The following is a 23740-nucleotide window of genomic DNA, read 5'->3' on the forward strand; positions in this document are numbered from 1 at the left end:
TGCACTCAAACATTTTTAAACCTTTTCTCTCCGTGCTTTCAAGTATTTCTTAGAGGAACAGCTTGGACACTACAGTACTGATAGTGTTCATCTTTTTCATGGAAACAAAACCAGAAGCTGATACATACTGAAGTTGAGTGTATTATTAAAATATAGAAAAGAGATGCCTCTCAGGCTTCAGTATATATTTGGTTTATTTTTGCTTTGGGTTTCTTTGGCATATGCCTAAAATAGGTTATCGGAGTGGGAGGTTTGGTCAGAAGACCTTCAAGGATACAGGAACCTATTTACTCTGATTCCTTTGGAAGCCTCCTACTACTAAGCTGAACAAGCGTAAACTAGAAGGAGGAATACTTTCTGGTACCTTGCTGCGAGCTCTGCCGAGTGTTTTCAGAACCTTAATTAAAAAATACAGATAGTTGCTTGCATTTATCGGAGCTAACGGAGCGGAGCGCGGAGGCCGAGGAGCGGCGTGCCCGTTTTCCCCCGGCGATGCGGCGGTGCCACGGCCCCGGTCCCGCCCGCGGCGGGGCCCTGGTGCGGGCGGCGGGGGGCGGCGGGGCGCTGGTGCGGGCGGCGCGGAGCGGGGCGGGGAGCGGCGGGGCCCTGGTGCGGGCGGCGGGGAGCGGGGCGGGGAGCTGCGGGGCCCTGGTGTGGGCGGCGGGGGGCGGCGGGGAGCGGTGCGGGGGGCGGCCCGGCCCCGCAGCAGCACCCCGGCGGGGAGCGCACTTCCCGTCATCCACACGCCATCTAGCGACGGGAAAAAGGGGGGCGGCTCTGCACGGGAGCGGAAAGGAGAGGAGGAGGAAAAGGCTCCCAAAGCCGTCCCAGCTCCCGCCTTTCCCAAAGCTGGTAAGAGTCATTTGAATATTGCAGCGAGAACTCCGGAGTGGCTCGGGGCGGGCTGTGAGGAGCACCGCCACACTCCGCTCCAGGCACTCCATCCCCCGCTTCCTTCAGTAAACCGTTCCCCTTCCCTCGAAAGGAGCTGGTGCTCCGGAGAAATCCCCTGGATACCTCACCTAAGCCATCTCCGCCGCCCGATCCCTACCCGAAACACCGCTAACTCCGGAGGGTCTGCGCGCCGCTGCCGGCGGAGGGGCTGGACCGCGCGATGCCGGCCCCGCAGACACACGCACGGTCACACACACGCGCGGGCACACGGGCACAGGACACACGCACACACGGGCACACGCACAGGCACACATACCCCCCCACCACCCCCGGCACTCCCCGCCGACCTGCCGCCGCCGGCGCAGCCGCCCGCAGCCCCTTTGTTCCGCCGGCGGAGCGATGCCCTCCCCGCCCGCGCCCCCGCCCCGCGCCCCGCTCCGCCGCCGCCGCCCCTGCGCCCCGAGCCCGCGGGCGGCGGCAGGGCGGCATGGCCCGCCCGCCGCGGGGGAGGCAGCGGGAAGCCCCCCCCCCCCCTCCGCCCCCGGCCGCGCCAGGGCCTCGCCGCCGCCGCCGCCCGCAGCCCGCGGCAGCCCCGCGGCAGGGGCAGGGGCAGCGGCCGCAGCCGCAGCCGCGCCTGACGGCAGCCCCGCGCCGCAGGATCCGCGCCCCGAAAGGACGTGCTCCGCCGAGTTGCCAGGCGCGATTACGTTGTTTTTCCCCCCACCCACCCCTTGAACTTGTTGCTTGGCGCTCGGCGGCGGCGGCGGGGGGTGGGGGTGGGGGAAAGCCTTATTATCGATGTCCCTTTGGATGCGATCAAGCTTTCTCAGGAGCAACTACTTCCCCGCCGTTCCCGGCGGGGCGCGGAGATCTAGCGGCTGAGCCCGTATTTCCAAAAGTCTCTATGCAACTGAGCGCTCTCGCCAGACTTTCCCAGGTAGGTGCCGCAGGCTGGGCACGTCCGGAGGGATGCGAGAGCGGAGCCGAGGGGAAGGGGCCCTCGAGGGGACGGAGGCGGGGGGTGGGGGAGGAACGATCCCACCGCCGAGCCGCTACGGAACCCCGCGCCCTCCTCCGCGGCCCCCGCCCGCCCCGGCCTCCCCCGCCGCCGGGCAGCCCCTGCCCCGCTCCCGCTCCGCCGCCAGGCTCCCCCGCTTCGCCCTTCGCCGCCCTCTCGGCCGCTCCCGGGGATGCCCCCTGCATCCCACCTTCTGCAGCTGTCTCCAAAGCCCCCACTCCTACCCCCGCCACCGCCACCGCCACCGCCGCTCTGCCCGGCTCCGGTCCCCTCGCTCCGGATCAGCCCCTGTCCGTGCCCCGACGCCCCGTCCCGGGGAGACTCCCCTCGGCCCCACTTCCTTCCTCTGGGGCGCTCCCCCCTCCCGGCGCCCCTTCCCCGGCGCCCCCCTGCCCCTTAACGCATTTCCCACACCGAAAACTTGCCTTAAAGTTTAATGCTGCCGCCCAGAGCTCCACCCCCTGCCCCGCCGGCTCCCCCGGCCCGGAGCCGGGGTCAGGAGGAGTCCCCGGGGCGGCGATCAAGGTCAGGCAGAGGATTCGTCCCGCTGCCGCTCCGGGGCTGCGGCTGGGGAGGGGGGAGCGGCCCGCCGGGCCCATCCCCTCCGCCCCGCCACGGCGAGGGGGCGGTGGCGCCGGGCGGCCCCGCTGCAGCCCGCCCGGGAAGGGCCCCGCCGGCCGCCGCGGCCCGGCTCCGGCAGCGGGCGGGCAGCGGAGCGGAGCGGAGCGGAGCAGGGCGGGGGACCGGCTGCATCGCGCGGGGAGGGAAATCTCCTTCCAGGTGGCTGCACCAAGCCGGGTCTTGGCGTTAGCGCTTCGTGGACCGTTGCTTCCATCCAGGGGCCTCGCGTGGACCTTGTAGCCAAAGGATGTGGCTGCTCGAGTAGCTGCTTTGAATACGTTTGATTTCCAAGTGCCCTGATTTATTGTCCTAACTGGCTAACCAGCCCCTGGAAAGGATATTCTGGCGTGGAAAAAAGGGAGGAAACAACAAGGAAGGAAAAAGATTTTGGGTTAATCACAGCAATGTTCAGAAATTCTGTTGCCTCAAAAATATGTGAGCATTTGTATTTTTCTTTCCCCTCTCTATTTTAGTGGCTGGACCAGGACTGTCTCTAGACTGACTCCCTCAGCTGTAGTAAGTTGCCTGGGACCATGGCGGCAGGAGTAGCAGCCTGGTTACCCTTTGCCAGGGCAGCAGCCATAGGATGGATGCCAGTGGCCACAGGTCCCATGCCAGCTGCTCCGCGGCAGGAGAGGAAGCGAAGCCAGGACTCTCTGATTGTGCTGAATGTGAGTGGCATACAGTTCCAGACGTGGCTGGACACCTTAGAGCGCTACCCTGACACCTTGTTGGGCAGTTCGGAGCGGGACTTCTTCTACCACCCTGAGACACAGCAGTACTTTTTTGATCGGGACCCTGACATTTTCCGCCACATTCTCAACTTCTACCGTACTGGGAAGCTTCATTATCCCCGCCAGGAGTGCATCTCAGCTTACGATGAGGAGCTGGCCTTCTTTGGCATCATCCCTGAGATCATTGGCGACTGCTGTTACGAGGAGTACAAGGATCGCCGGCGTGAGAATGCCGAGCGCCTGCAGGATGATGCCGATCAGGATCATGCAGCCGAGAGCTCCCTGCCCTCAATGACAGCTCGGCAGAGGATGTGGCGGGCCTTTGAAAACCCACACACCAGTACGCTGGCTCTGGTCTTCTACTATGTCACTGGTTTCTTCATTGCTGTGTCGGTTATTGCCAATGTGGTGGAGACAGTGCCCTGCGGGGTAAGCCCGGGCCGCATCAAGGAGCTGCCCTGTGGAGAGCGCTATGCTGTGGCTTTCTTCTGTCTGGATACTGCCTGTGTCATGATCTTCACAGTCGAATATCTCCTACGCCTGCTGGCGGCCCCGAGTCGGTACAAATTCGTGCGCAGTGTCATGAGTATCATTGATGTGGTTGCCATCATGCCGTATTACATTGGCCTGGTGATGACAGATAATGAGGATGTCAGTGGGGCTTTTGTGACGCTACGAGTCTTTCGCGTCTTCAGGATCTTTAAGTTTTCCCGCCACTCACAGGGGCTGCGCATCCTGGGCTACACCTTGAAAAGTTGTGCCTCGGAGTTAGGCTTCCTCCTCTTCTCACTCACTATGGCCATCATCATCTTTGCCACAGTCATGTACTATGCAGAGAAAGGTTCATCAGCCAGCAAGTTCACCAGCATCCCTGCAGCCTTCTGGTACACCATTGTCACCATGACAACACTGGGGTAAGTGCAGCTGGTGTTTGGTTACAGCCAACATTTCAACAAGTGTATTGGCATGAATGGAAAATACTCAGTTTACAAAAATGTCGATAGGAAAAATGCGAGGGTAAGTTTTTGTTACAGAACTTTATAAATACGACTCATCACTTCTTTCTAAATGTTTTACACATGCAAGTGAGTTAAAAGTGTTGCTGAAGTTAAAATAACTCAAACCCCTAAACTGCAGATAAACTGAAAAAGCAAACAACAAAACAAAACAATCCTGAAGCTGTTTGGGTTCTTTTCAGTTTTCTCTAACATTTTACTTGGTTATGGATAGGGAAACTGGAATATTTTCCAAATATCTGTAAGTTATCAATGGATTTTTAATAGAGTAATGTGTTTGCTGACAGGACTTGTTACAATGTTGCTAAAGCAGTGATAATTATAAGGAGAACCCAAGTGCAGTCTTAATTTGGTGATACATAAAAGTCTGCCATTTTGTTTGAGGTGATGTGTTGATACAGACTTGGATATTGAGTTTGGTATTACAAAGTGATTTGTTTTCATGAAAATAGAACAGGTGTAGGTACCTTAAGCTTCAAAATAAACCGTTCCTGATGTTATTTAAGACACCAGATGAATTTCCTTTGATTTCTGCGGACCTGTAACTTGTAAATGGCAAGTGTCAAATTCTACCGACTCGTGACAGACTCTGAAAAATGATCTGAAGAAATGTGAGACGTGGCAGATCAAGCATATGTCTGAAAGCATAATTCTAATGGCAATACAAATTCTTCCAGAGAATTAGGAGTTAAAAAAATGCCATTGTTGACATTAGGACCCAATGCATTTTAGTGGGAAGATTGAAGATAGTATTATTTTTTATAAAGTCTCTTGATACCAGAGTCATATTGTACCAGCTGATTCTGTGCACCAAGTTGTAAAATGCATTTGTCTGTAATTATAACAGGGATTTAGAAGGTTGACTAATTTGAGAAGACAATTTTTTGCCCTGTTCTTAATTTTGAGCTGTAGAGTATCATCTATGAAAATGAAAATTTCTTGATTCCTTAGAAACTGTCTAGTTATTTAATAATTACAGATATTTAAAAGACAAACTTTTCACTTTCGTGAAGACAGAGCCCATCATTTTATTAGTCAAACATCTTGCCACATCTTGTTGGGACTGTTGAGATTAATGAAACATGTATAACTTAAATTTAACAAAGTGAAAGTGCATTATTAAACTATTATGAAAAAGTTGATTTATTATGTGCAGTTGTAATTTAGTTGGAAAATGCTCATAACAAAATATTGAAAAAGATAAAGGGTCTGTCTTATGCCACCATTTTTTATACAGAGCTTTTATCTTCAGCGTGATATAACAAATGAAGATAAATATAGTGCATTGTGAATATTTCATACTACTTTTAAGGGCAAGTTATGCTAAAAAGGAGCGACAAGAGCTTTGGGGATTTTAATCTGCTTTTCAGGTTCCTGGTTTTTTCTGGTTTTCATTTTCTTCCAGTAGCGACAAACTGAAGGGACAAGTTAGCAGAAGGAACAAGTCATGCATGATAACTAGTTCCATAGCCCTGTATTTTCTGATGCTGATACTTTTTTTTGCCAGATATTTTTAATTAGAACTGTGACGATTTCAACATATCAGGTGTTAAGAATTTACCAATATATAGAATGGATAATCTTATTATAAAAGAGAAGAAGGTGGTGTGTGTTTTTTGTAATGAAAGGTGTTTTTTTAGGAAGTCGTTTTCGCTGTGGTGGACAGTTTGGGCAGTACTTGTCCATGGTACTGAACATAATTGAGTCTCATTTTTATAGGCAGTTTGCAATTGATTGTGACATGGGTGTGATATCTATTTGGCATTAATATAATTTGTTTGTTCCTTTTACCAAAAAAATGAGTGTTATGCTTTAGTTTAAATTCTGAGGTATTGCACCGAGTAAAATATTCAGAAGTACCAATGAGATTTGAACATCATTAAAAATCTCTTTGAATAGCACCTAAGAACCTATTTCCAAGTACGCAGCCATCCAGTATTTAGGTCCCAAGGGGAAGAAAAGGGGTTAAAAAGAAGGCACTCATGCTTGCCTCCTTTTTCGAGGTAGTCTGCACAGAGAAAGTTTTGAGCAGGTTGTACAGAGATCCAAAGTTTCACCCTCAGAAGTTCAGACATGATAAGTTCAGATATGACAGATATCACAAATTTCTGGGAAATCTTTAATCATTACATTAACTAGATGATGTCCTTTTAATAACATCATGATAACCATATAAAGATTATGTTTAAATGTTAAATATATATGAATAATTTAAATAAAACTAACATAATATAAAAACTTTGAACTCTTTTTAGTTGATAGAATAATTACACAAAAAGAGAGGGAAATAAAAGGAACAACAGCAAGGGTCAGTCAAAGCTGATTATAATTAATACTGTTACCTTTGCTCTGTGCTAAAGCTTCCTGTCTGTTTACTAATATAGAACTCCCATTCATTTTTAATTTTAATTTTAGCTGAATTAGGGCTATATAAATGGCCTCTATATGAACAACTTTTTTTTTTTTTTTAAGCAACAAAACTACATGAAGTCTTTATGTTTTAAGTGGCAGTAGCACACAGCAGGTTATGTGAAATATTACAAAAATATATTAAGGCTAATACCAAGTCATCTTTTAACATAAAGTTGAGTTTTTGAGTCTTGGTGTCATTCTCATATTTTGCTAGATAGCAAGGGTATTGAGTAAGCGACCTTTGCAATTTGGGGAGTTATTATCTTGGAAGCAGAGCTATATTTCTCAGTTCTGCACGATTGCTGAGCAATTAATGTGTCTTTAAAAAACATAGATTACATTTTCCTCTGCAGAGTACCAGTGCCTTCAAATATTACTATATTTTAACCTCCAAGGATAGCCCAGCTATTAACTGTTCTTGACTGCTCAACTCAAGTAGTGCATAGTTGGACATAGAGGTGTTATGTGAAATAAATGATAGAAAGGGAAGTAAGGAGGAAAAGAAGAGAGAAAGAGAGAGTGAGAAAGAGATGAAGGCTGAAAGAGAGAGAGAAAGGAGAGAGAAAGATTACTCTAGAATAACAGCATGCGCTCTGCCAGAAACAGAGCTGTCTGATTTCAAATTTAAAATTAGTGTTTTATCACTACTATTTGTAGCAAAAGCAAAAGTGAAGTAGGTACAAGGGACAAAAAAGCAGAAGAGAATAAAAATTGAAAGAGGTCACAAAGCACTTTGTGGAGATTCAGGATAACAATGTAAAGCATAGAAGTTAGGGGCATAAAGGTCAAGAAACAAGGTAGTGTAAAACCTGGCAGAGAAAAAAGCTCAAGTCTATTAAATTGGGACTGACGGACTTACGTGGGGGGCTTATGAACCTCTACACCCATAATGACACAGTTATGTCACTTTCTGCTGTCACCTCATAACATGATAATCTAATAACTTTCCTTCTGCCCTGTCAGTTGCCAGCAAATGAGCTCAAATAGCTGTTAAGGTTTTCGTGGTGTAAGGGTAATGTTTGTTCCCAAATCTGGCAGAGCTATAGTGTAGTTTATGTTTTGTAAAGATATTATACTTTAACTAAGGAACACAGTACTCTTCTGTGACTAGTTCTAAAGCAATCTCACTGCTATATTAAACTTCTGTATTTTCAGGCTTTACATTGGGTAGCTTCATCAAGTTGTACAGTACTTTTGTAGATGAGCACAATACTTTATGAAGGGAAGCTTAAACACAAGACTATTCATTTACTTTGATTGTGTATACTGGAGGTGTGTCTTCCAGAAAAGATAAAGCAACTATTCATTTTCATTATTTGTTAATATAACCCATAATGTATGAGGAATTCCATCTAAGGTATATCAAATTCCCTGAAGACTTTATAGTCAAACAGGTGACTGGATGTGACAACAGAAAGCCTCAAATAGTGAACAGGGGAATACGGCAATGGATTTCGTTTTCCTACACATTTCATTCTCTCCCATCTTCACTCCTTTTTCATTCATATAGCATCCATATCGGTATATTCCATCTGTTTGTTTTCTTCACTTTTCTTTCAAACTACCAGTTTCCACAGTCTTCCTGTCTGCTGGCTTGGCACCTTTCCTCCTGTGTTCAAGACAGGTTTAATGTTCATATTAAGACTCTTTTGGCTTTATTTTTTCTGCTTCTTTGTTCCAGATTCTTCATTCGTCCTTCACCACTAGATCAAATCTTTAATTCATCATCATTGTCATTCATTTGACCTGAACTTTCCTCATAACAAGTTTTTTTCTGACCTTTGTTTGATAGATTTTTTCCTTATGAGCATCATAAAATTTCCACATCATCACTTTTTTCCCAAACGCCACACACATTATTTTTTTCCTTTTCTGATCATTGTAAAACAACATCCATCTCTTCAGAAGTTGTATTAAAAAATTTAGTTCAATAATATCTAAAAAGAGAGCACAAAATTAGAAATCTTTGTTTCGTGTACAATTTCATTAAAAATTTAGAAATGCCTTTATGATAAACATTACAAAGGTAAAGATTAGCAAAGTTGGAATATTATTTCTGTATCTCATTCTTACGTATTGGTTCATTCATTCATTTTGCGTTTGATATTTTCAACCCTGTTTCAAATAGCATTTTTCTATTTTTGTATTCTTGTATATAACTTAGTGAGTTTTGTATTTCGTAAGTGTGTTTGATGTCTCAATCTGTTTTCTCTTCACAGCAGAGATGTTTAGCCTGAATAGTTAGAATACTATATAACAGAGGAGGGACAAAGTGTAGTGTAATCACCTTCAAAGCACATTACTAGATATTCAAAAAGTGCTCCAGGGAGAATTCAAAATACTGAAAAGTAAGGATCATTTTGATGGCAGTGAAAAAAAATTATTTGTTCTCTAATAAAAAGATTATTCAAACTGTATTGGGCTGTTGTTGGCTTGACAGAGAACAGGAGTCATTATATTCTTATTTAGTTGCGCTGGGGACCGGCTTTCCTGTTCAAAAAAATCCTGAAGATCTCTTAGAGGAACAGGAGTTAGTTTACTTCTCTCATTTCTCTTGAGGATGAATTTCCTTACTTCAGCTACAAAGAACATGAAGGTGATGATTAACAAAAAGATCTTTCTGCTCAGAATCTAATTTATTTGCTCCTTTGGTGGAAACAGATGGAATTTTGTTTCCTTGTTGCTATTGTCAGTCAAGAATAAGAGCAATGAGATTGGCGTGGGCCAGGATGTAGCAAAGAAATATGCTGACTCAGTAGAGCAGAACAAATCGACTCAGGCAGTAATTATGACTGGTGCCTGATCTATTAATTATGGCCTATCATTCAACTAATCCTCAGTGAATATTGTGATTTTAGTAAAATCCTGAAGTGATCGAACCCAAGAAGTTCAAACTGAGTGATGACAGTCTGTACTTGACTCATATCTTTGTGCCTCTGTCTAAGAAGAAAAATTTGCAACATAAAAGCCATATAAATCTATGAATACAGTATTAGAAGTAGTGCCGCTGTGCAAAAAAAAATCTGGAAATGGAAACTGTATTTCTGAACATGGGAACTTATAAATATTGCAGAATTAAAATTATTATCCGAAATAAGTTGAGAACATCTTGCAACTTCAGGATGACAATTAACTTTTCAGACATTTGAAATAAAGTCGAATGAACTACTCCTATTGCTTGATTTTTATGCCATTATAGTCCACTGGCAGCAGTTCCTAGTTTGCATCATGGTAAACTGATGAGAGAAAAATCTGATTCAGCAGGGGTTAAGTGCATAGATTGTTCAAAAGAGGGAATATAAATTAGAAATACAGAAACAAAGTTTAGATTGAACTTTATCAGGTTTCATTGGTTACCTGACAACAGAGCCGACAGAGCGATGGAAAAGATCCTCTATATTTCTGTACCCATCATTTATCGGGCAATAGATGGGAGCACAGATTTTTGTGCAAGATGTAGTCTTTAAAATATATTTTTTCTGCATTGCTCATGCAGTGGAGGAAAGGTTTTTAAATTCATAGACAGTGCTTTGAAATGGTAGCTCTATGCTACATTTCCTGGAACAATAATAGTTACCATGCTTGGACTTTGACCCCTATCACAATTAGTAGCCTAAATTCTACCATTATTTCTTAAGTATTTTTTGCCGAAGCATATAATTTTGATCTTCCTGTGCCTCTGGTAATATTTTATAATCTACCACTTAAGTAAAAAAGTTGTGGGTTTAGTTTTGACAAAAAAAAAAAAAATCTGTTTTCACCAAAGCACACAAAGAAATTAGCATTATTTCCACAGCATAGACTTAAATAAATGTGAATTGAGATGAAATACAAAATAGTGCTTTTGACTAGAGCACCTGATGTGCAACAGGTGTAAGTGTTCTTTAGAAAAGTACTGGATACAAGTATTTACTCAGGTATCTGGTGTATGAAGCCTCAGTTTTAAACATGAGCACGTACGAAGGTCATGTGACCAATACATCAGTCCTAGAATATTTTAGCTTCATCAAAAAAAAAAAGAAATCAACAAGATACAGCTCTATTATAATTCAAATAAGGCTGCACTCTTTTTCTTACACCAGCATAGACACACCTTATGCATTATTAGAAGGCATATCTGAATGTACCCAGTCATCAGTACAGAGTTCCTACTACCATCAGTTCAGATTCTAGCAGCTAAGTGCATTTACAAAAGCTAACAAAACACTACAAGGCTGCTATCTGTGCGAATATTAAAGACACAAAGATATTATTCATACAAGCAATCACGTTCTCTGTGTATTTAGAAAAACAGTTTCCTTTCTTATATTCCGCTGTGCCGTATTGTTCCCTGCTTGTCTGCAGGTCTGAAGTTCAAAGCCTTTGGAGCCACTGTGTAAAAGTACTTAATTAGGGCTTGATCCTGCACTGTAACAGAAAATGGGAGGTTGCCTAAAAACCTGCAAAAATATTATTAATATGAACAAAGTAAAATTTGGCATATTTAAAGTATTAATGAGCAGTATTTTGCATTTACCCCTGTTTTTCATTTTCGTCCATGTTACTGTTTTTTTTGATCTGGTTGGCTTAATGGTGAATTCAAGTCTTACAGACACAGAGGTCTCCTGGGTTTATTAGTTTATGGGAGCCAAACACTGCAAGGAAGATTTTTAAAGGCATTTAGGTATCTGGAGATGCAGATAGGCACACAGCTTGAATTCTCGAAAGAGGCTTAGGTGCTTAGAAGCACAAAGGAGAACAGCTGAAAGCAAGTAAGCTGGGAAACTAGGTACCTAGTCACCTTAGAAAACATAGTCTTACGAGCACAAAAATAACTGCTAGGATAAGTAGAGTAGTGTACTGAGGCTCTGGGTATGGCCTACCCCTGTCAGATTCAAATGGATCTTACAAGGGTTCAGGTCTTGTTAACATCCAGTATGCCCTATATTCACATAACACTGTAGAAGGAGGTGTTGTGTCTATGGTATTCTTAGGAAAGAGGAATGAGTAATTTGAGAACAAAAAAAGGGTAATATGACTGAAAGAGTAATGTAAAGCATCCAAGGGAAGATATATTTTTCAATCCTACTTTTCTGCCTCTGTGTTTTTCAAACCAACAGTTCAGCATGAAAAGATATATAAGAAGTGTGAGATGTGACATGCAGATATTGTTAAATTAATGAAAATGGTTTCAGAAACTGGGTGCAAAATTATAAAACAGTGTCAGGTAAGAGATTCCGTGTTTTCAAAGAAACGTCCAACGTGAGGATTTATTGGTTTCAGTAAGTCTCATATTTAGCTTATATACAGTAAATTTGTTAAGACGCTGATGTGTGGTAAGAAAAGGTAAACCATACTTCTCAATTTTGAGCACTGCAAATTCATCCCCTTCTCTGGTGTGCTGGCAAATATTTTTGTTTTGGCTCTATTTGATTTTGATGTATATTGTTTGTAGACTTAAGTGGGAGGTTTGAGAAGTTCTTTGCCTGCATTTGCTTTTTCTTTTTTGCAGTAATATGAGTTCTGTAAGCATGGTCTATTGCTCTGCTAGTTGATTTTTTTCTTAATCCGTGTTCCTAAATGAAGCCTCTTTAAAACACATTTCCTTGATTTTTCCTGATTCTTTGCATAAAAACTTATTTTCCTGAGGTAAGCATCCTCCTCTTTGAGGAGACATTGTGATTTATGAGTTGACTCTTAACCAGATGTTGTACTAACTACCACTTGCACTAAAGCTTCATACCAAAAATTAACATGTGAAGCAGAACTCCCAATATTAAGAACACTGGTATAAATATTTTTTCAAAGTAAGATTTAATATAACGTAATATGAACATTAAAAATGTTATAAAATCCGTATCTGCATAAATAAATTTAGCTGTTTGATTATTGAAGAATCGATTTCCTTAGATAAAACTTCTTATGGTGTAACAGACAGTATGAACTTCTAGGAATTCATTTAATTAGTCTGAGTACTTTGGTAAATTAAAACAAAGTAAGTATATTCCACTACAGTTTTAAATCACCTTGGATTAAAAAAATCAACTGTGAAACTCCATAAAAGTACTTATAATGATTTAATTTATGATAATACATTAACATTCTTTGATTAATTATTATTTTGGAAAAAAAATTATTTTGAGGCCAGACCCCAACTTTCTTCAAATGTGTATCCAGAGACATGGGGATTTGCATTGTATTGGCAGATTCTCAAAATATTTTGGCTGATGCACAGGGAACAGTCTTTCAAGTTATGACTTGCAAGCTTGGCCATCCAGGCATCCCTTGTAAATGGCTGAGAGTCAGACTGTGAGGTTGTGAAGGACGTAATTTAACATTGTGTAATAGCTCACAGTCTGAACGTGTCTGCTGCATCCTAACTCATCTCTTCTTCCAGTAAGATGAACCAAAAGAGTTTTCTGTATGAGAGTGTGTGTAATGCAAGTGGGATCCTTAACTTTTCATTGTTGTTACTGTTCATCTCCCCCCTTTTTTATAACCTAAAGGAGGAATTCTATTACTGTGTTAGTGGCCTTACTTCCAGTTCTGCAACTTTCATCTCTCCTACTTGCAGCCAGTTAACAATTCCCTGAGCATCCTTATCAGCTATGGACAGCAACTACTGCACTGTGCAGGGTTGCTTAGGAACAAAATTGATGCTCTTTGACATGGTGGATTACAGTTGCAACATGCTGGTCCCCAAACTCTCTTGCTTCCCACAGAGGAATAAAGAGCAGAGAGGTTTAAGGCGCTTTCCAAACCTGACTGTGAAGAGGTATATACTTTTTTGTTTTAGGGTATCTAATCACTTCATTATTGGTAAATAGCAGGTTGAGAGTTGTGGCCTTTCTATTGAAAGCACAGCAGTACCAAAAAAACTTTAGTAACAACTCTCTTTAACAGGAGCTTTGTAATTTAAATATAATGGTATTTTGTATCACTTACAGAATTGAGGATTTTTAGCTTTTCTAAGCTTTTTGGTTGGCTCTGGTTATTGATGCATTTGTTTACATCGGTTGATCAAATCCATGTTGAGACAGGTATCAGTGACTAGGGACAGGCAGAACTAGACAAACAGTATATACACCTTTTCTCATACACCTAATCAGAGCTAGATAAGTTATAGGTGCAGCTATTTCTTGTGTAAACTCTACAGTCATTGAGAATTTAGTTAGTAATTACCTTTTTGGCACCTGGATGGGTGGAAAGCTTCAAAGAGTACAAACTGAAGCTTCCCCGCAGACAGATAGTTTAGAGTAAATCTATCCACAGACTGGCTTAATGATTTGACAAGCTCAGTATTAGTTACTTTCTGAGTGAAAGGGAAGCTCAAATTTTATCTGATTTGCTTGTGAACACAGTAATCAACCTATAGGATGTTAATCTGTGTCAAAAGGTGCTGAGTTTTAGTGGTAAATATTATAAAGGAAGTTCCTTACAGAATAACATGTAATATGCGATACATATTCTACCCTTATTCCACCATGTGCTACTTCTGGCACCTCTTTCCCTTCACCCCATGTCAGTCAAATCACTGCAGAAATGGTTGCTGCTGAAAGATTGCAATCATTATCGTTCATTTAACCTACAGTTTCTTTCCTTCCAAGGCCCAAACTTTTGAAATTTAATGCATTAAATCATTCATGGGGGAAGCAATGTCACTAGTCGTGCCCTTCAGCACGATTCAGCCTCTTGCTGTATCGGCAGAGCTGTGACAGCCTCTCTCCTTCTCCGGGGACAGGCACAGCTGCAGACCACAGATGAAGCTGACTAGTTGTGTCTGGCATGAGCGACCAATGATTTTAAAATACAGACTCCTTTGTGCAGCAGTGCACACATGTAAGATAAAAACCTAGTTGTGAGAGGGGCAGATAGGAACCGGTTTTGTTTCAGGTGTCTAGAAGACAGAAAAGAGTGCCTGGAGTGAACTGCAAAAATCCCTTTGGATGGAACTTCCTTCTGGCCACTGTCTGCCCTGAGCCCTTTCACACCATGAGTACAGCACGCTCTCTGTCAGGCAGTGGTCCACGGACTAGATTTACAGTGGGTTTGGCCATGCAGTAGGAAAGAGGTTGTGAGTTTTGCAACACTTTTCCAAAAGGTATGTGAGCATTCCCTATTTCTGCATGCAGCCACCAAATTTAGTGTGCATTGTTTGCTATGTTTTTGCAAACAAATTAAATAAATACAGAGAAAAATGCTAGATGATGTGGAATACTGGACAGGACAATGGTTTGAACAATGGATTTGGATCCACATAGTGATCTGAAAGATACTCATATCAGAAGGCTGAAAACGGGTTGGTTCATCCCTTTAGCGTCAATGGTGTATCTCCTGCCTTAATGTACTTCCTGATAACTATTTTGCAGCTCGTTAGCTATACTTAGAAGTTCCTTTGTTTTCAAAGCAAACAAGTCCAAATACAGCAGAAAGTTTCCTTAAATAAGCCTTTCATGTTGTCTGTATACTTTTCCCAGTTTCTATGTTTGTGTGGAAAGATAGAACTATGGAATTTATAGATCCTGTCTTAGGTGTGTGCATTTTTAAAGGAGACAATCAGGACACACAACTCCTTTAAAGGAAACAAGTAGGACATGCTTTTTTTTTAAAGGAGACAATCAGGACATACCATACAATAGAATTATTATAGAAGAATCTGGAGGTGGAATTCAAACTTATTTCTCTGCCAGTTGTTTACCATCTCTGGGAGGTATTTATATGCCTTAACTTACTCCTCCAAAAGTTAAATCTTCTGAACTAGTCATCCTTGTCTCACTTAGGAGCTAATGAAGAGAAGCAGGCATCTGGAGGTGCTCATTCCTCTGTACTAAGTATAAATGGAATTCATTATGATTAGCAGAGACTTAAATATTTAAATACCATGTGAAATGGATGAGATAAATCCCAACCTCCGTGTCTAGCTGGTTTGGTCTACTCTCCTTGTTCCCACTTACATAACTCTGAAGGGCCCATAACATAGCAGAGTGTGCGCTTGGGATTTAATGACAATTCCCACTTTATCAAAAAGGCAATGTGTCTGCTACTCAAAATATTCTTGTGTGTGTAACCCTGAAGGCCACTTGAGTGCTTTTGCCATTTTTTTTGGCCTTTTCCAAACAACACAAAAAATTAAAATTTGTAAAAAATACTGAGTTTTAATGTTCCTGGTAGTTTAGTAGAAGCCTCAAGAAAGCTGAAAGAAAGGTTTATGTAAGTATCCACTATAATTTTCTGCAGGAAAGAAGTCATTCTTCAAATAACAATGCTTTTGAATTAAGATATGGAGAACTTGAAAACCTTAACTTCAAAGGGTTGTAAACTATTTTTGTTCGCCTGAATGGGAAACCTAAAGACTGATTCACGTGTTGGTCTTGTTACCTGTTTCACCACCGTCCATTTATAGAGTGCCCCAATGGAGAAGTGTCAAGCATATTCCCCCATGCCATTCATTATTCTGGTGTCTTCCAGGAGGTGTCAGAGCTCTAGACTGCAGTTAGGCATCGCCAATACATGGCTCTGAAGCAGAATGAAAATCTCAGAGACACACTAAAATAAATTTCAGCAGGGACACTCTCCTCATTGCAGTATTCATTTTCATATTTAATTCAATTTTAAAATTACCAATTTCTTTAAAGCTGTGTCCAGACTGGAGCACTGCAGAAGCTTGAGGGCCACGAGAGAGGATTATGGTCAAAACTGCTTCAGAGTTTGTGTCTTTCTCATTTTCCTTCTGAACTTTGTTCACTTCTCTGCAAATCATACCAATCTCTCTGGTGAGGAAATTCTGTAATTCGGTATGAAATCCTGTTATCAACAATTATTTTGTTTAACTGATTTTAGTTCATCTTCATGTTCTGGTTTTCCAGAGCAGCAAATCTCAAATTTGCCAGCTAGTACAGTTCTATCCTAGTGTGAAATAACCACATTTCCTTCAGTATGTTTCTCTTTTGTGTAAGATTTCATGAAATTATGTTCTTTTATGCATTAAATAGCATATTAAACTTTTTTTTTTTGTGGAACGAGATGAATAAACTGCAGAAGAAATAATATTTCCTCTTCTTTCCCCTCAGTTGGGCAGCTTTATCATAAACTTCCAGTCAAGTTCTAAAGCAAAAGTGCTATCCTGCACCACCGCACTACTACAGAAAATTTGCTTCTCCTTTGAGGGGAACAGTGGTTATTTCATAATTTTGGGAAATTAATTTTTATTTAATTATAGAAATAGTGCTCCTTCCATTTGCAGTTCAAGTAGATGCTTTTTACGAGCTTGAATAGTGATGATGTTGATGGGAGAGAATGTAGGTTCTTTCCTAAGCTTCTTGCTTAATTCTAAGTTGTCCTTGGAACAAGTCCTTGTATGAAGACAAGTTTCTTTACATACTTCTGAGACTTGAAGTGATATTTTTTAATATGCCAACCAATTTTCCACTGTCTTGAGAAACAAATTGAGAACAGGAACCCATGTAACATGTCTGCAGAGAACTTATTTACCTAACTAGTTTGCTAGAGAGAAATAGATTAAGACAGTGTTTGAAGTCTGAATCGCTAGTCCTTCAAGAGAGCAGCCTGATAGTGACTGGTGTTCTGCACTGGAGTGGGGCAGTGGGATGTGAGGTAAGAGAGGGATGGTGCAGGATTCTTTCTGGATCTCAACAAGAAAAGCCCAACAACAAATAGATTAAGAAAATAGCTGTTTTAATAAGATAGAGTAAAAGAAGAATATAGATAGCTAGTAAATCGTATGTCACTTCAGATGCTGGGAACCGTGCATTCTTGTAGCATTGGATGGATTTTCCCACTACTCCCTGCACAGACTCTCTCTGTGGAGAGATCTTCCTTTTTGTCCTTGGTGCTATTTTTTTTTTCTTTTTTTTACAGTAAGGATGTCCTCATGAGAACTTCTTGGTGCACTTTTAGATGAAGGCAAGGCCACACAGGATAATCACTGGTACTGAGTTGCCTGGGGCCTCCTCTGTTACAATGATCTGGTCAGGCTTATCCAGCAGCCAAGGTATTTGTGCAGCACAGCACAGCCTGAAGGCTGGGATGGACGTGCAGCACAGGCCTACTACGCTTAGTTCCATGTACAGTTCCATGTACAGTCTCCCAGTCAGGTTCATTACAACAGGTTTGTGGTACGAGGTAGAAGGGGAATATACCTGTTCACAAGTTTTGTTACTATAGTATAAGAATTGGTAACTTATTCACTGATTCTGTTTACTGAATTTGATCGGAGAATTCTAAAAAGTGCCAAGAACTTTTGCAGTCATAGATAGTACCACGATAAGGTGAATATGTTCAATTAAATATCTAGGACTTTTTCCAAAAGAAACCTCATATGTCTTCTAGAAGTTTCACAATAAAACATCAAGAACTCTTGCCATGAAAGGTAATCTATTCAGTCATCTTTGAACTTTTTTTTCTTAAGTGAGACTTTGATAAGAGCAAAACGTAAATGGAAAATATGATTTATGAATTTCCTGTTTCCAAAAATCTGTGAGTGAAAACCACTTATTCTTTATTAATTTTTTTTTTAGAAACGTAGAACAAAAATTCAAACTGAAATGACACATTTGGATTGTTTGATCTGAATTGCTCTTGGGATTTCAGTTCGAAGTAATTTTGTCTTTTCATCCATACATGGAATGGAGAACATTTTTAAGAAACATTGCTATGAGAGAACAATTTTGTCTTATGATGAGAGGCCATGTTCCAGCCATTACTGTTCCATTCTTTTTTTGACTGAACAATTAGAAAAATTAATGGCAAAATATCCACCAATGCATATCAAATACAAAAGATACAACATCTGCCTTGGGAAGTCCTTAAGCTGCAGATTGCTGAAAGCTGAGGAGGTGTAATGGGGAGAGTATCATGGTATTTTTGCCTTTGCTTATGTCCTACCCGTGTCATTTGCTTCTGGCCACTGATAGGGCATTGGACTAAATGTCTCCTTCATCTCACCCTCTCATGTTCTCAGTTAATGAAAATGACTTAACTGTGGGTTGGATCAGGCTTAGATTAGGGAACTAAACATTTATACTTTTTTCCTAAATTCTTTTAAAGAAATGGCAATGGGTAAAAGCTAGCTATTCTCAAGTGCCAAAAGCTCGGAAGGTCCAAGAATATCCTAGAGCTTGAAAACTGCAAACAGGAAAACAGCTGCTTTAAATTCACAGTTACTTCTTACATCCCTGTTTTGCTCAGCTATTTATATAATCAAAGGTCGTAATCTACAGGGTGATGAGAACTTATGTCAGCTTCAAAACACTTAAACTTAATAAGCATTTCAATGGAAGATGAATAAAAGCTGGAGCACCTGGGCGTGCTGAATGCCTTGCAGGGTTTAGTGCTATTCACTTGATCCAAAGCCCATGGAAATCAACTAGAGACTTGGATTTGACCTGAGAGGACTTTGCATCAAGCTTGTGCATGAACAACTCTAGCAAGATATTGACCAGGACAACAATTATTTATTTGAATTATCTCAAACGCTAAGGATTTAAACCAAACTCCATGGCAGTGCAACAGGAATTCCTGCAATACGTGAATTGCTGTCAGTGCATTATAGAGAAATAGGGTGAAAAAAGCAAAAGACAGAGTTTAGTTATATTTATTGAAGTATAGTTTCATCATCAGAAGAACAGTAAGATAATGGTTTTCAGCTTCTGATATAACAGGTTTATTCTGTCTGCAGTTTATCAAGAAGAAACTCTTTATGGGAAGCAAATAATACAGCATCTCCTCTGGTAACATGGAGGTTGAGTGATACATGGAATCTCCCCCTGAGTATTTCACAGAAATTGGTAATAATCAGCACTGGAGTAGGGAATTTGCTCAGAGTTTCTTACAGCTAAAAGGGGAACAAGTTAGTGTATTTTTTTCCTTAGGTTACCAAACTCTTGTTAACTCACAGAAACTTTCAGACAACCTTGAAAGCATGTCACAAATTAATAGCATCAGGGAACATGACAGCCAGAACCTGATGTAACTAATTTTGGGCTGGTATAATAGTGCTATTTAGAGCAATAAAAGTTTTATCTGTTGGTTTATCTGTTTACTAAAATAGTCGGTGAAAAATGTGCCATATATTATATCTTCTCATTATCCTGCTGGTATAAAGGACCTTTACACTGGTAGTTCTGCCTATACTTTGGGATTGTCCTGCTTAACTATATTAGGATAAGGTCACATATAAAATGGGCATAAAGAAATACTCAGTTCCCTAACAAGAATCTGTCAAACAGTACGTTAAAACCAATGGCTGCCTAAGACCCATACTCATCAACAGCACAATAATTATTATATGCATTTCTATGTTTGCTTGCCCTTCCACGTTAAAATCCATCACTCCCAGTGAGGAGGCCCACGATTTCTTAGGTTCTTCCCATACATGATGACCATCAGCTAAATAATTTGTTTAATGAAAAGCAAATAAACTTTTAGTTAATTTTTTTCTGATATGACACATGAATGCCAATACTTTGAAAATCCTGGAGGAAAAAGACTGAGAGTAGGTTTTATTCTTAGGTTTTATTCCATTTAAGAACATATTGCAGCTTTGTTGGATTGGATGCACTGCACGAGTGACTTTATGTGTATTCACAACTGTTTCTTGGAAAGAAATGGCTTATTAAACAGTAATCATATAGCATGTGTAAATGAGTTTTGTGGATAAACACATATCTTTATATTCATTGCCTGAGATGAGCTGTTGACTAAAAAAGTTTTTCTGATGGCATTTACTCTTCCAGGAATTTTACCAATCATCTAGTGTCTGATTTCCTTTTCTGCCTGAGAAATTTCTTTTTCTTATCTCTTATATAAATAATGCTGAAGAAAAAAGAGAACAGAATTCAAAGGTGTGTGTACATATATACAAGAATGTATCACTTCCTAGACTCATTGACTGCAATGACTGCAATGGGAGCTTCAGCAATAACTCACGTGCAAGAACCTACACAAACACACCAAAGGTGTCTTCACTTTCTACTTGAATACTATTCCAGGTCAGCAAAATTAACTGACCGTGATGTCAGAGCTATGAATTCCTTTTCTTTTTTTCTCTTTTTTTTTTCCCTTTAGATTTTTGGACCTGTTCTGTCTAATGATCTAATGCAGTTTAACTTCTTGTTCCATTTTCAAGCTCCTTTCCCCAGGATGCTTTTTCCTAATGGCATTGCCCACTCAAACAGAGTGACAGCATCTTTCTCAGGAGAAAGGACACAGAATATATTGAACAGGTCACCTCAGAAAAATTTGTGTACCCATATTCTATTGAGGCATTATGCTTATATTACAATAGCCTCTGTACATGTCTTTAAAGAGTCCTGGGTAAATGTATTTCTGCTAATTGAATAGAAACATACAAAATTAACAGCATTTAAAACTTCTGTCATTGATAGTGTATTTAATAAACAGTGGGAAAAACAGCTGAAATGATGTTCCAAGATATAAAATATTGATAGAAGAAAAAAACTGTAGAGGAATATTATGGAACTGTACTACAAACTAGTGAAATGAAATGAGAGAACTACAGCAAATAAAACTAAAGAAGTATACATAGTGAACACTATGTCTTATGATGAAAAGACCAGTAGAAACTACAGGGGAAATGTACTTACTGTATTTGAAAAATATTGGTAAATATTTTGTTTTTCTAAGTGATTTCGTGCTAGTTTATTTTCATTTATGACAGTCTTATTGACAGAATACAAAAGAGAAACATTTTTCACCTGTGCATTTTTTTTCTAAGCAGCAATATAGATAAATGGTGGAAAAGGTAATTATTTCTACCAGCCTTTGGGTTTGGAGGCAAAGCCCACAGGAGCTAATGGAAAGGCTTTCATTTTCTTCAGCAGGCTTTAGATCAGGGTTCTAGTTATGTCTTACAGTATATAAGCTAACAGTTCTGTGTCATAATTTCATAACTTTAAAAAGAACTCATTCCAGTCAGGGTGGGAGTGTTGGATTTTTCCCACATGAAATCCAAAGTAGAAGTTTTGGCCTGCTTTCCTTATCAGAAAGGAAGGGAACATTCTTATGATAGACTGGTGGAAAAGTTAATGAAAGCTGAATAAATGGCTAGAAATTTTTGGTTTTTAAATGTTAAATATGTCATGGAAAGGTTTACTTACTTTATGTAATCCACTCCAAAATGTGTGTCTCAGTCGTCAGGTTGGAACATATCAATGTGTAAAAAATGCAATTACTCTTCAGGGCAGAGGCAAACTCTAATAGTTAGATGCTGTGCAAGCTTCTGAGACTAGACACCGTGACGATTTTGTAGGCATCTCATTAACGAATTGCAGCACTGTAGCATGCTCTGCTTTACTTATTTATTGAAGAGATAATGGGAAATAACTGGTTTCTTTGTGAAGTCATAAATAATATGACAGAAGGATATTAAATGCACTGAGATGTGACAGAAAAGCTAAAAACTTGTGGGGTTTAGTATTTTATGGTTCCAGTTCTCTTTTACCAGAACATGTAAAACCAACAGATATGTTTTAGCTTTTCTGTGAACAATTATCAATTTAGTGTGCTAGCTACTGAAATGTGGGTGTCTTAAATCACAAACAGTATCCCAGTTTTGCTATTTTGCAGAAACATTCAGAAGTTACTAAAGAATGCAGCTTCTTCCTTTTTTTTTTTTTGTTTCTTCAAGTCTTTTTCAATTTTTGTTTTATACAGGGATAGTCTTTCTCTATTTTTAAATTCCTAATATGAAATAGCGGTCCTATGAAGTATGAATATTTCTGACATTCATTCAGTGCATCCTTTGTTGTCCGTGGAAGTCCTGTCCTGAAACTATGTGCAGACAGACACACAAAGTCCACTGTGGTTTCTCAGTACTTTGCACACTTGATTAAAATAATAGCTAGGTTTTTTTTTTCTCTGTGTGTACGTGTGTGTGTATGTGTGGCTGAACTATAGAGAGAAAAATGTGCTTTATTCTGGAGTTCAGACGTAGCAGTGAGATCCAGATTGAAGTACCACTGTCCTCTCCTGTCTTTATTCCTGTTCTTTTCACTAAGAGATTTATGATGCAGTATATTGCGAATTTCCTCAGAGACTGTGGTGATTAAATGTAGCAAACTCATTGGTTAGTCTTGGGAATATTTCTGAGTATCATGACCCCACAGTTCTTTGCCCTAGGTTTGACTCAACATTCAGCATGAAGCTAGTATATAAGACAGACCTCCACAGCAATGCAGCTGGTTCTAGTTAGGTTTCTATATTCTGTCCATCTTCACAGTACTCAAGCACATATATTGTAAACATGTTTCTACAAGTTGAACAAATTATTTTTCCAACAGCAATAGGAGCTCCCTCAAGGTTGGTAGTTTGGACATAGTTGCAGCAGGTAAGTGTTGAGGTCATGAATGTGCGCATCTCAGCCACTATGCCAATGTGAATTCTGTCTCTGCAAAGCATTTTATGGCTTTATAGCATCCATTACCACACCATCTAAAGACTAAGCTTGTCTTCTGAAGCATGACCTTTTTATTGGAGGGGTTCCAGGCATTTTCATCTAGGGTGCTGAGCCTGGTTGCTTGCTTATCCCACTTACATCAGTTTTACAGCAGTGTAAATCCATTGTTTCACAAGCTACTCCTGGTTTTCACTTCACATTCATTACAGTAATGCAAAAATAGATCTGATCTGTCATGCTTAGCACTGCCAGCAAAGAACATTTTTAGGTTTTTTTAAGTAGTGGGATGTAGGAAACAGTTGAAGCAATTCTATTGTGATTCAAGTGATATATATATATATAAATCTAAGGTTAGAAACAATTTTCGTTAACCATTCCAACTATTACTTGATGCTTGTTATTGTAACTTGAAATTTATTGTCAGGGCTAACAGTGCCATAAGGACTTAAGAAAATGAAGTGTTCGTTTTTCATTGAGCAATGGAGTGGTGACTTGGTGGTCCATACTACACATGTGAAAAGAAGGGTTTCATCTCCAATTGTTCAAACAACGGAGAAGCCACTGGATAAAATGTCACTTTCTTCTGGAAAAACAAATTTTGGACAGTTTTTCTCATGAATTTTAGGGAACT

The 23740-nt window shown here is 40.7% G+C and overlaps 1 protein-coding gene across 1 annotated transcript in view; it reads left to right on the plus strand.

Moving 5' to 3' along the window:
* Positions 1 to 1462: 1462 nt before the first annotated feature.
* KCND2 (potassium voltage-gated channel subfamily D member 2) overlaps positions 1463 to 23740 on the plus strand; it is a 293649-nt gene continuing 271371 nt past the window's right edge. The window contains exons 1-2 of the mRNA XM_075081152.1: positions 1463 to 1831; positions 3007 to 4181. Of these exons, the coding sequence (XP_074937253.1) occupies positions 3067 to 4181 (1115 nt within the window). The 5' untranslated portion in view covers positions 1463 to 1831; positions 3007 to 3066. The remainder of the gene's footprint in view (positions 1832 to 3006; positions 4182 to 23740) is intronic.

Source organism: Phalacrocorax aristotelis, chromosome 1, assembly GCF_949628215.1.
Source record: "Phalacrocorax aristotelis chromosome 1, bGulAri2.1, whole genome shotgun sequence".
Classification (NCBI taxonomy): domain Eukaryota; kingdom Metazoa; phylum Chordata; class Aves; order Suliformes; family Phalacrocoracidae; genus Phalacrocorax; species Phalacrocorax aristotelis.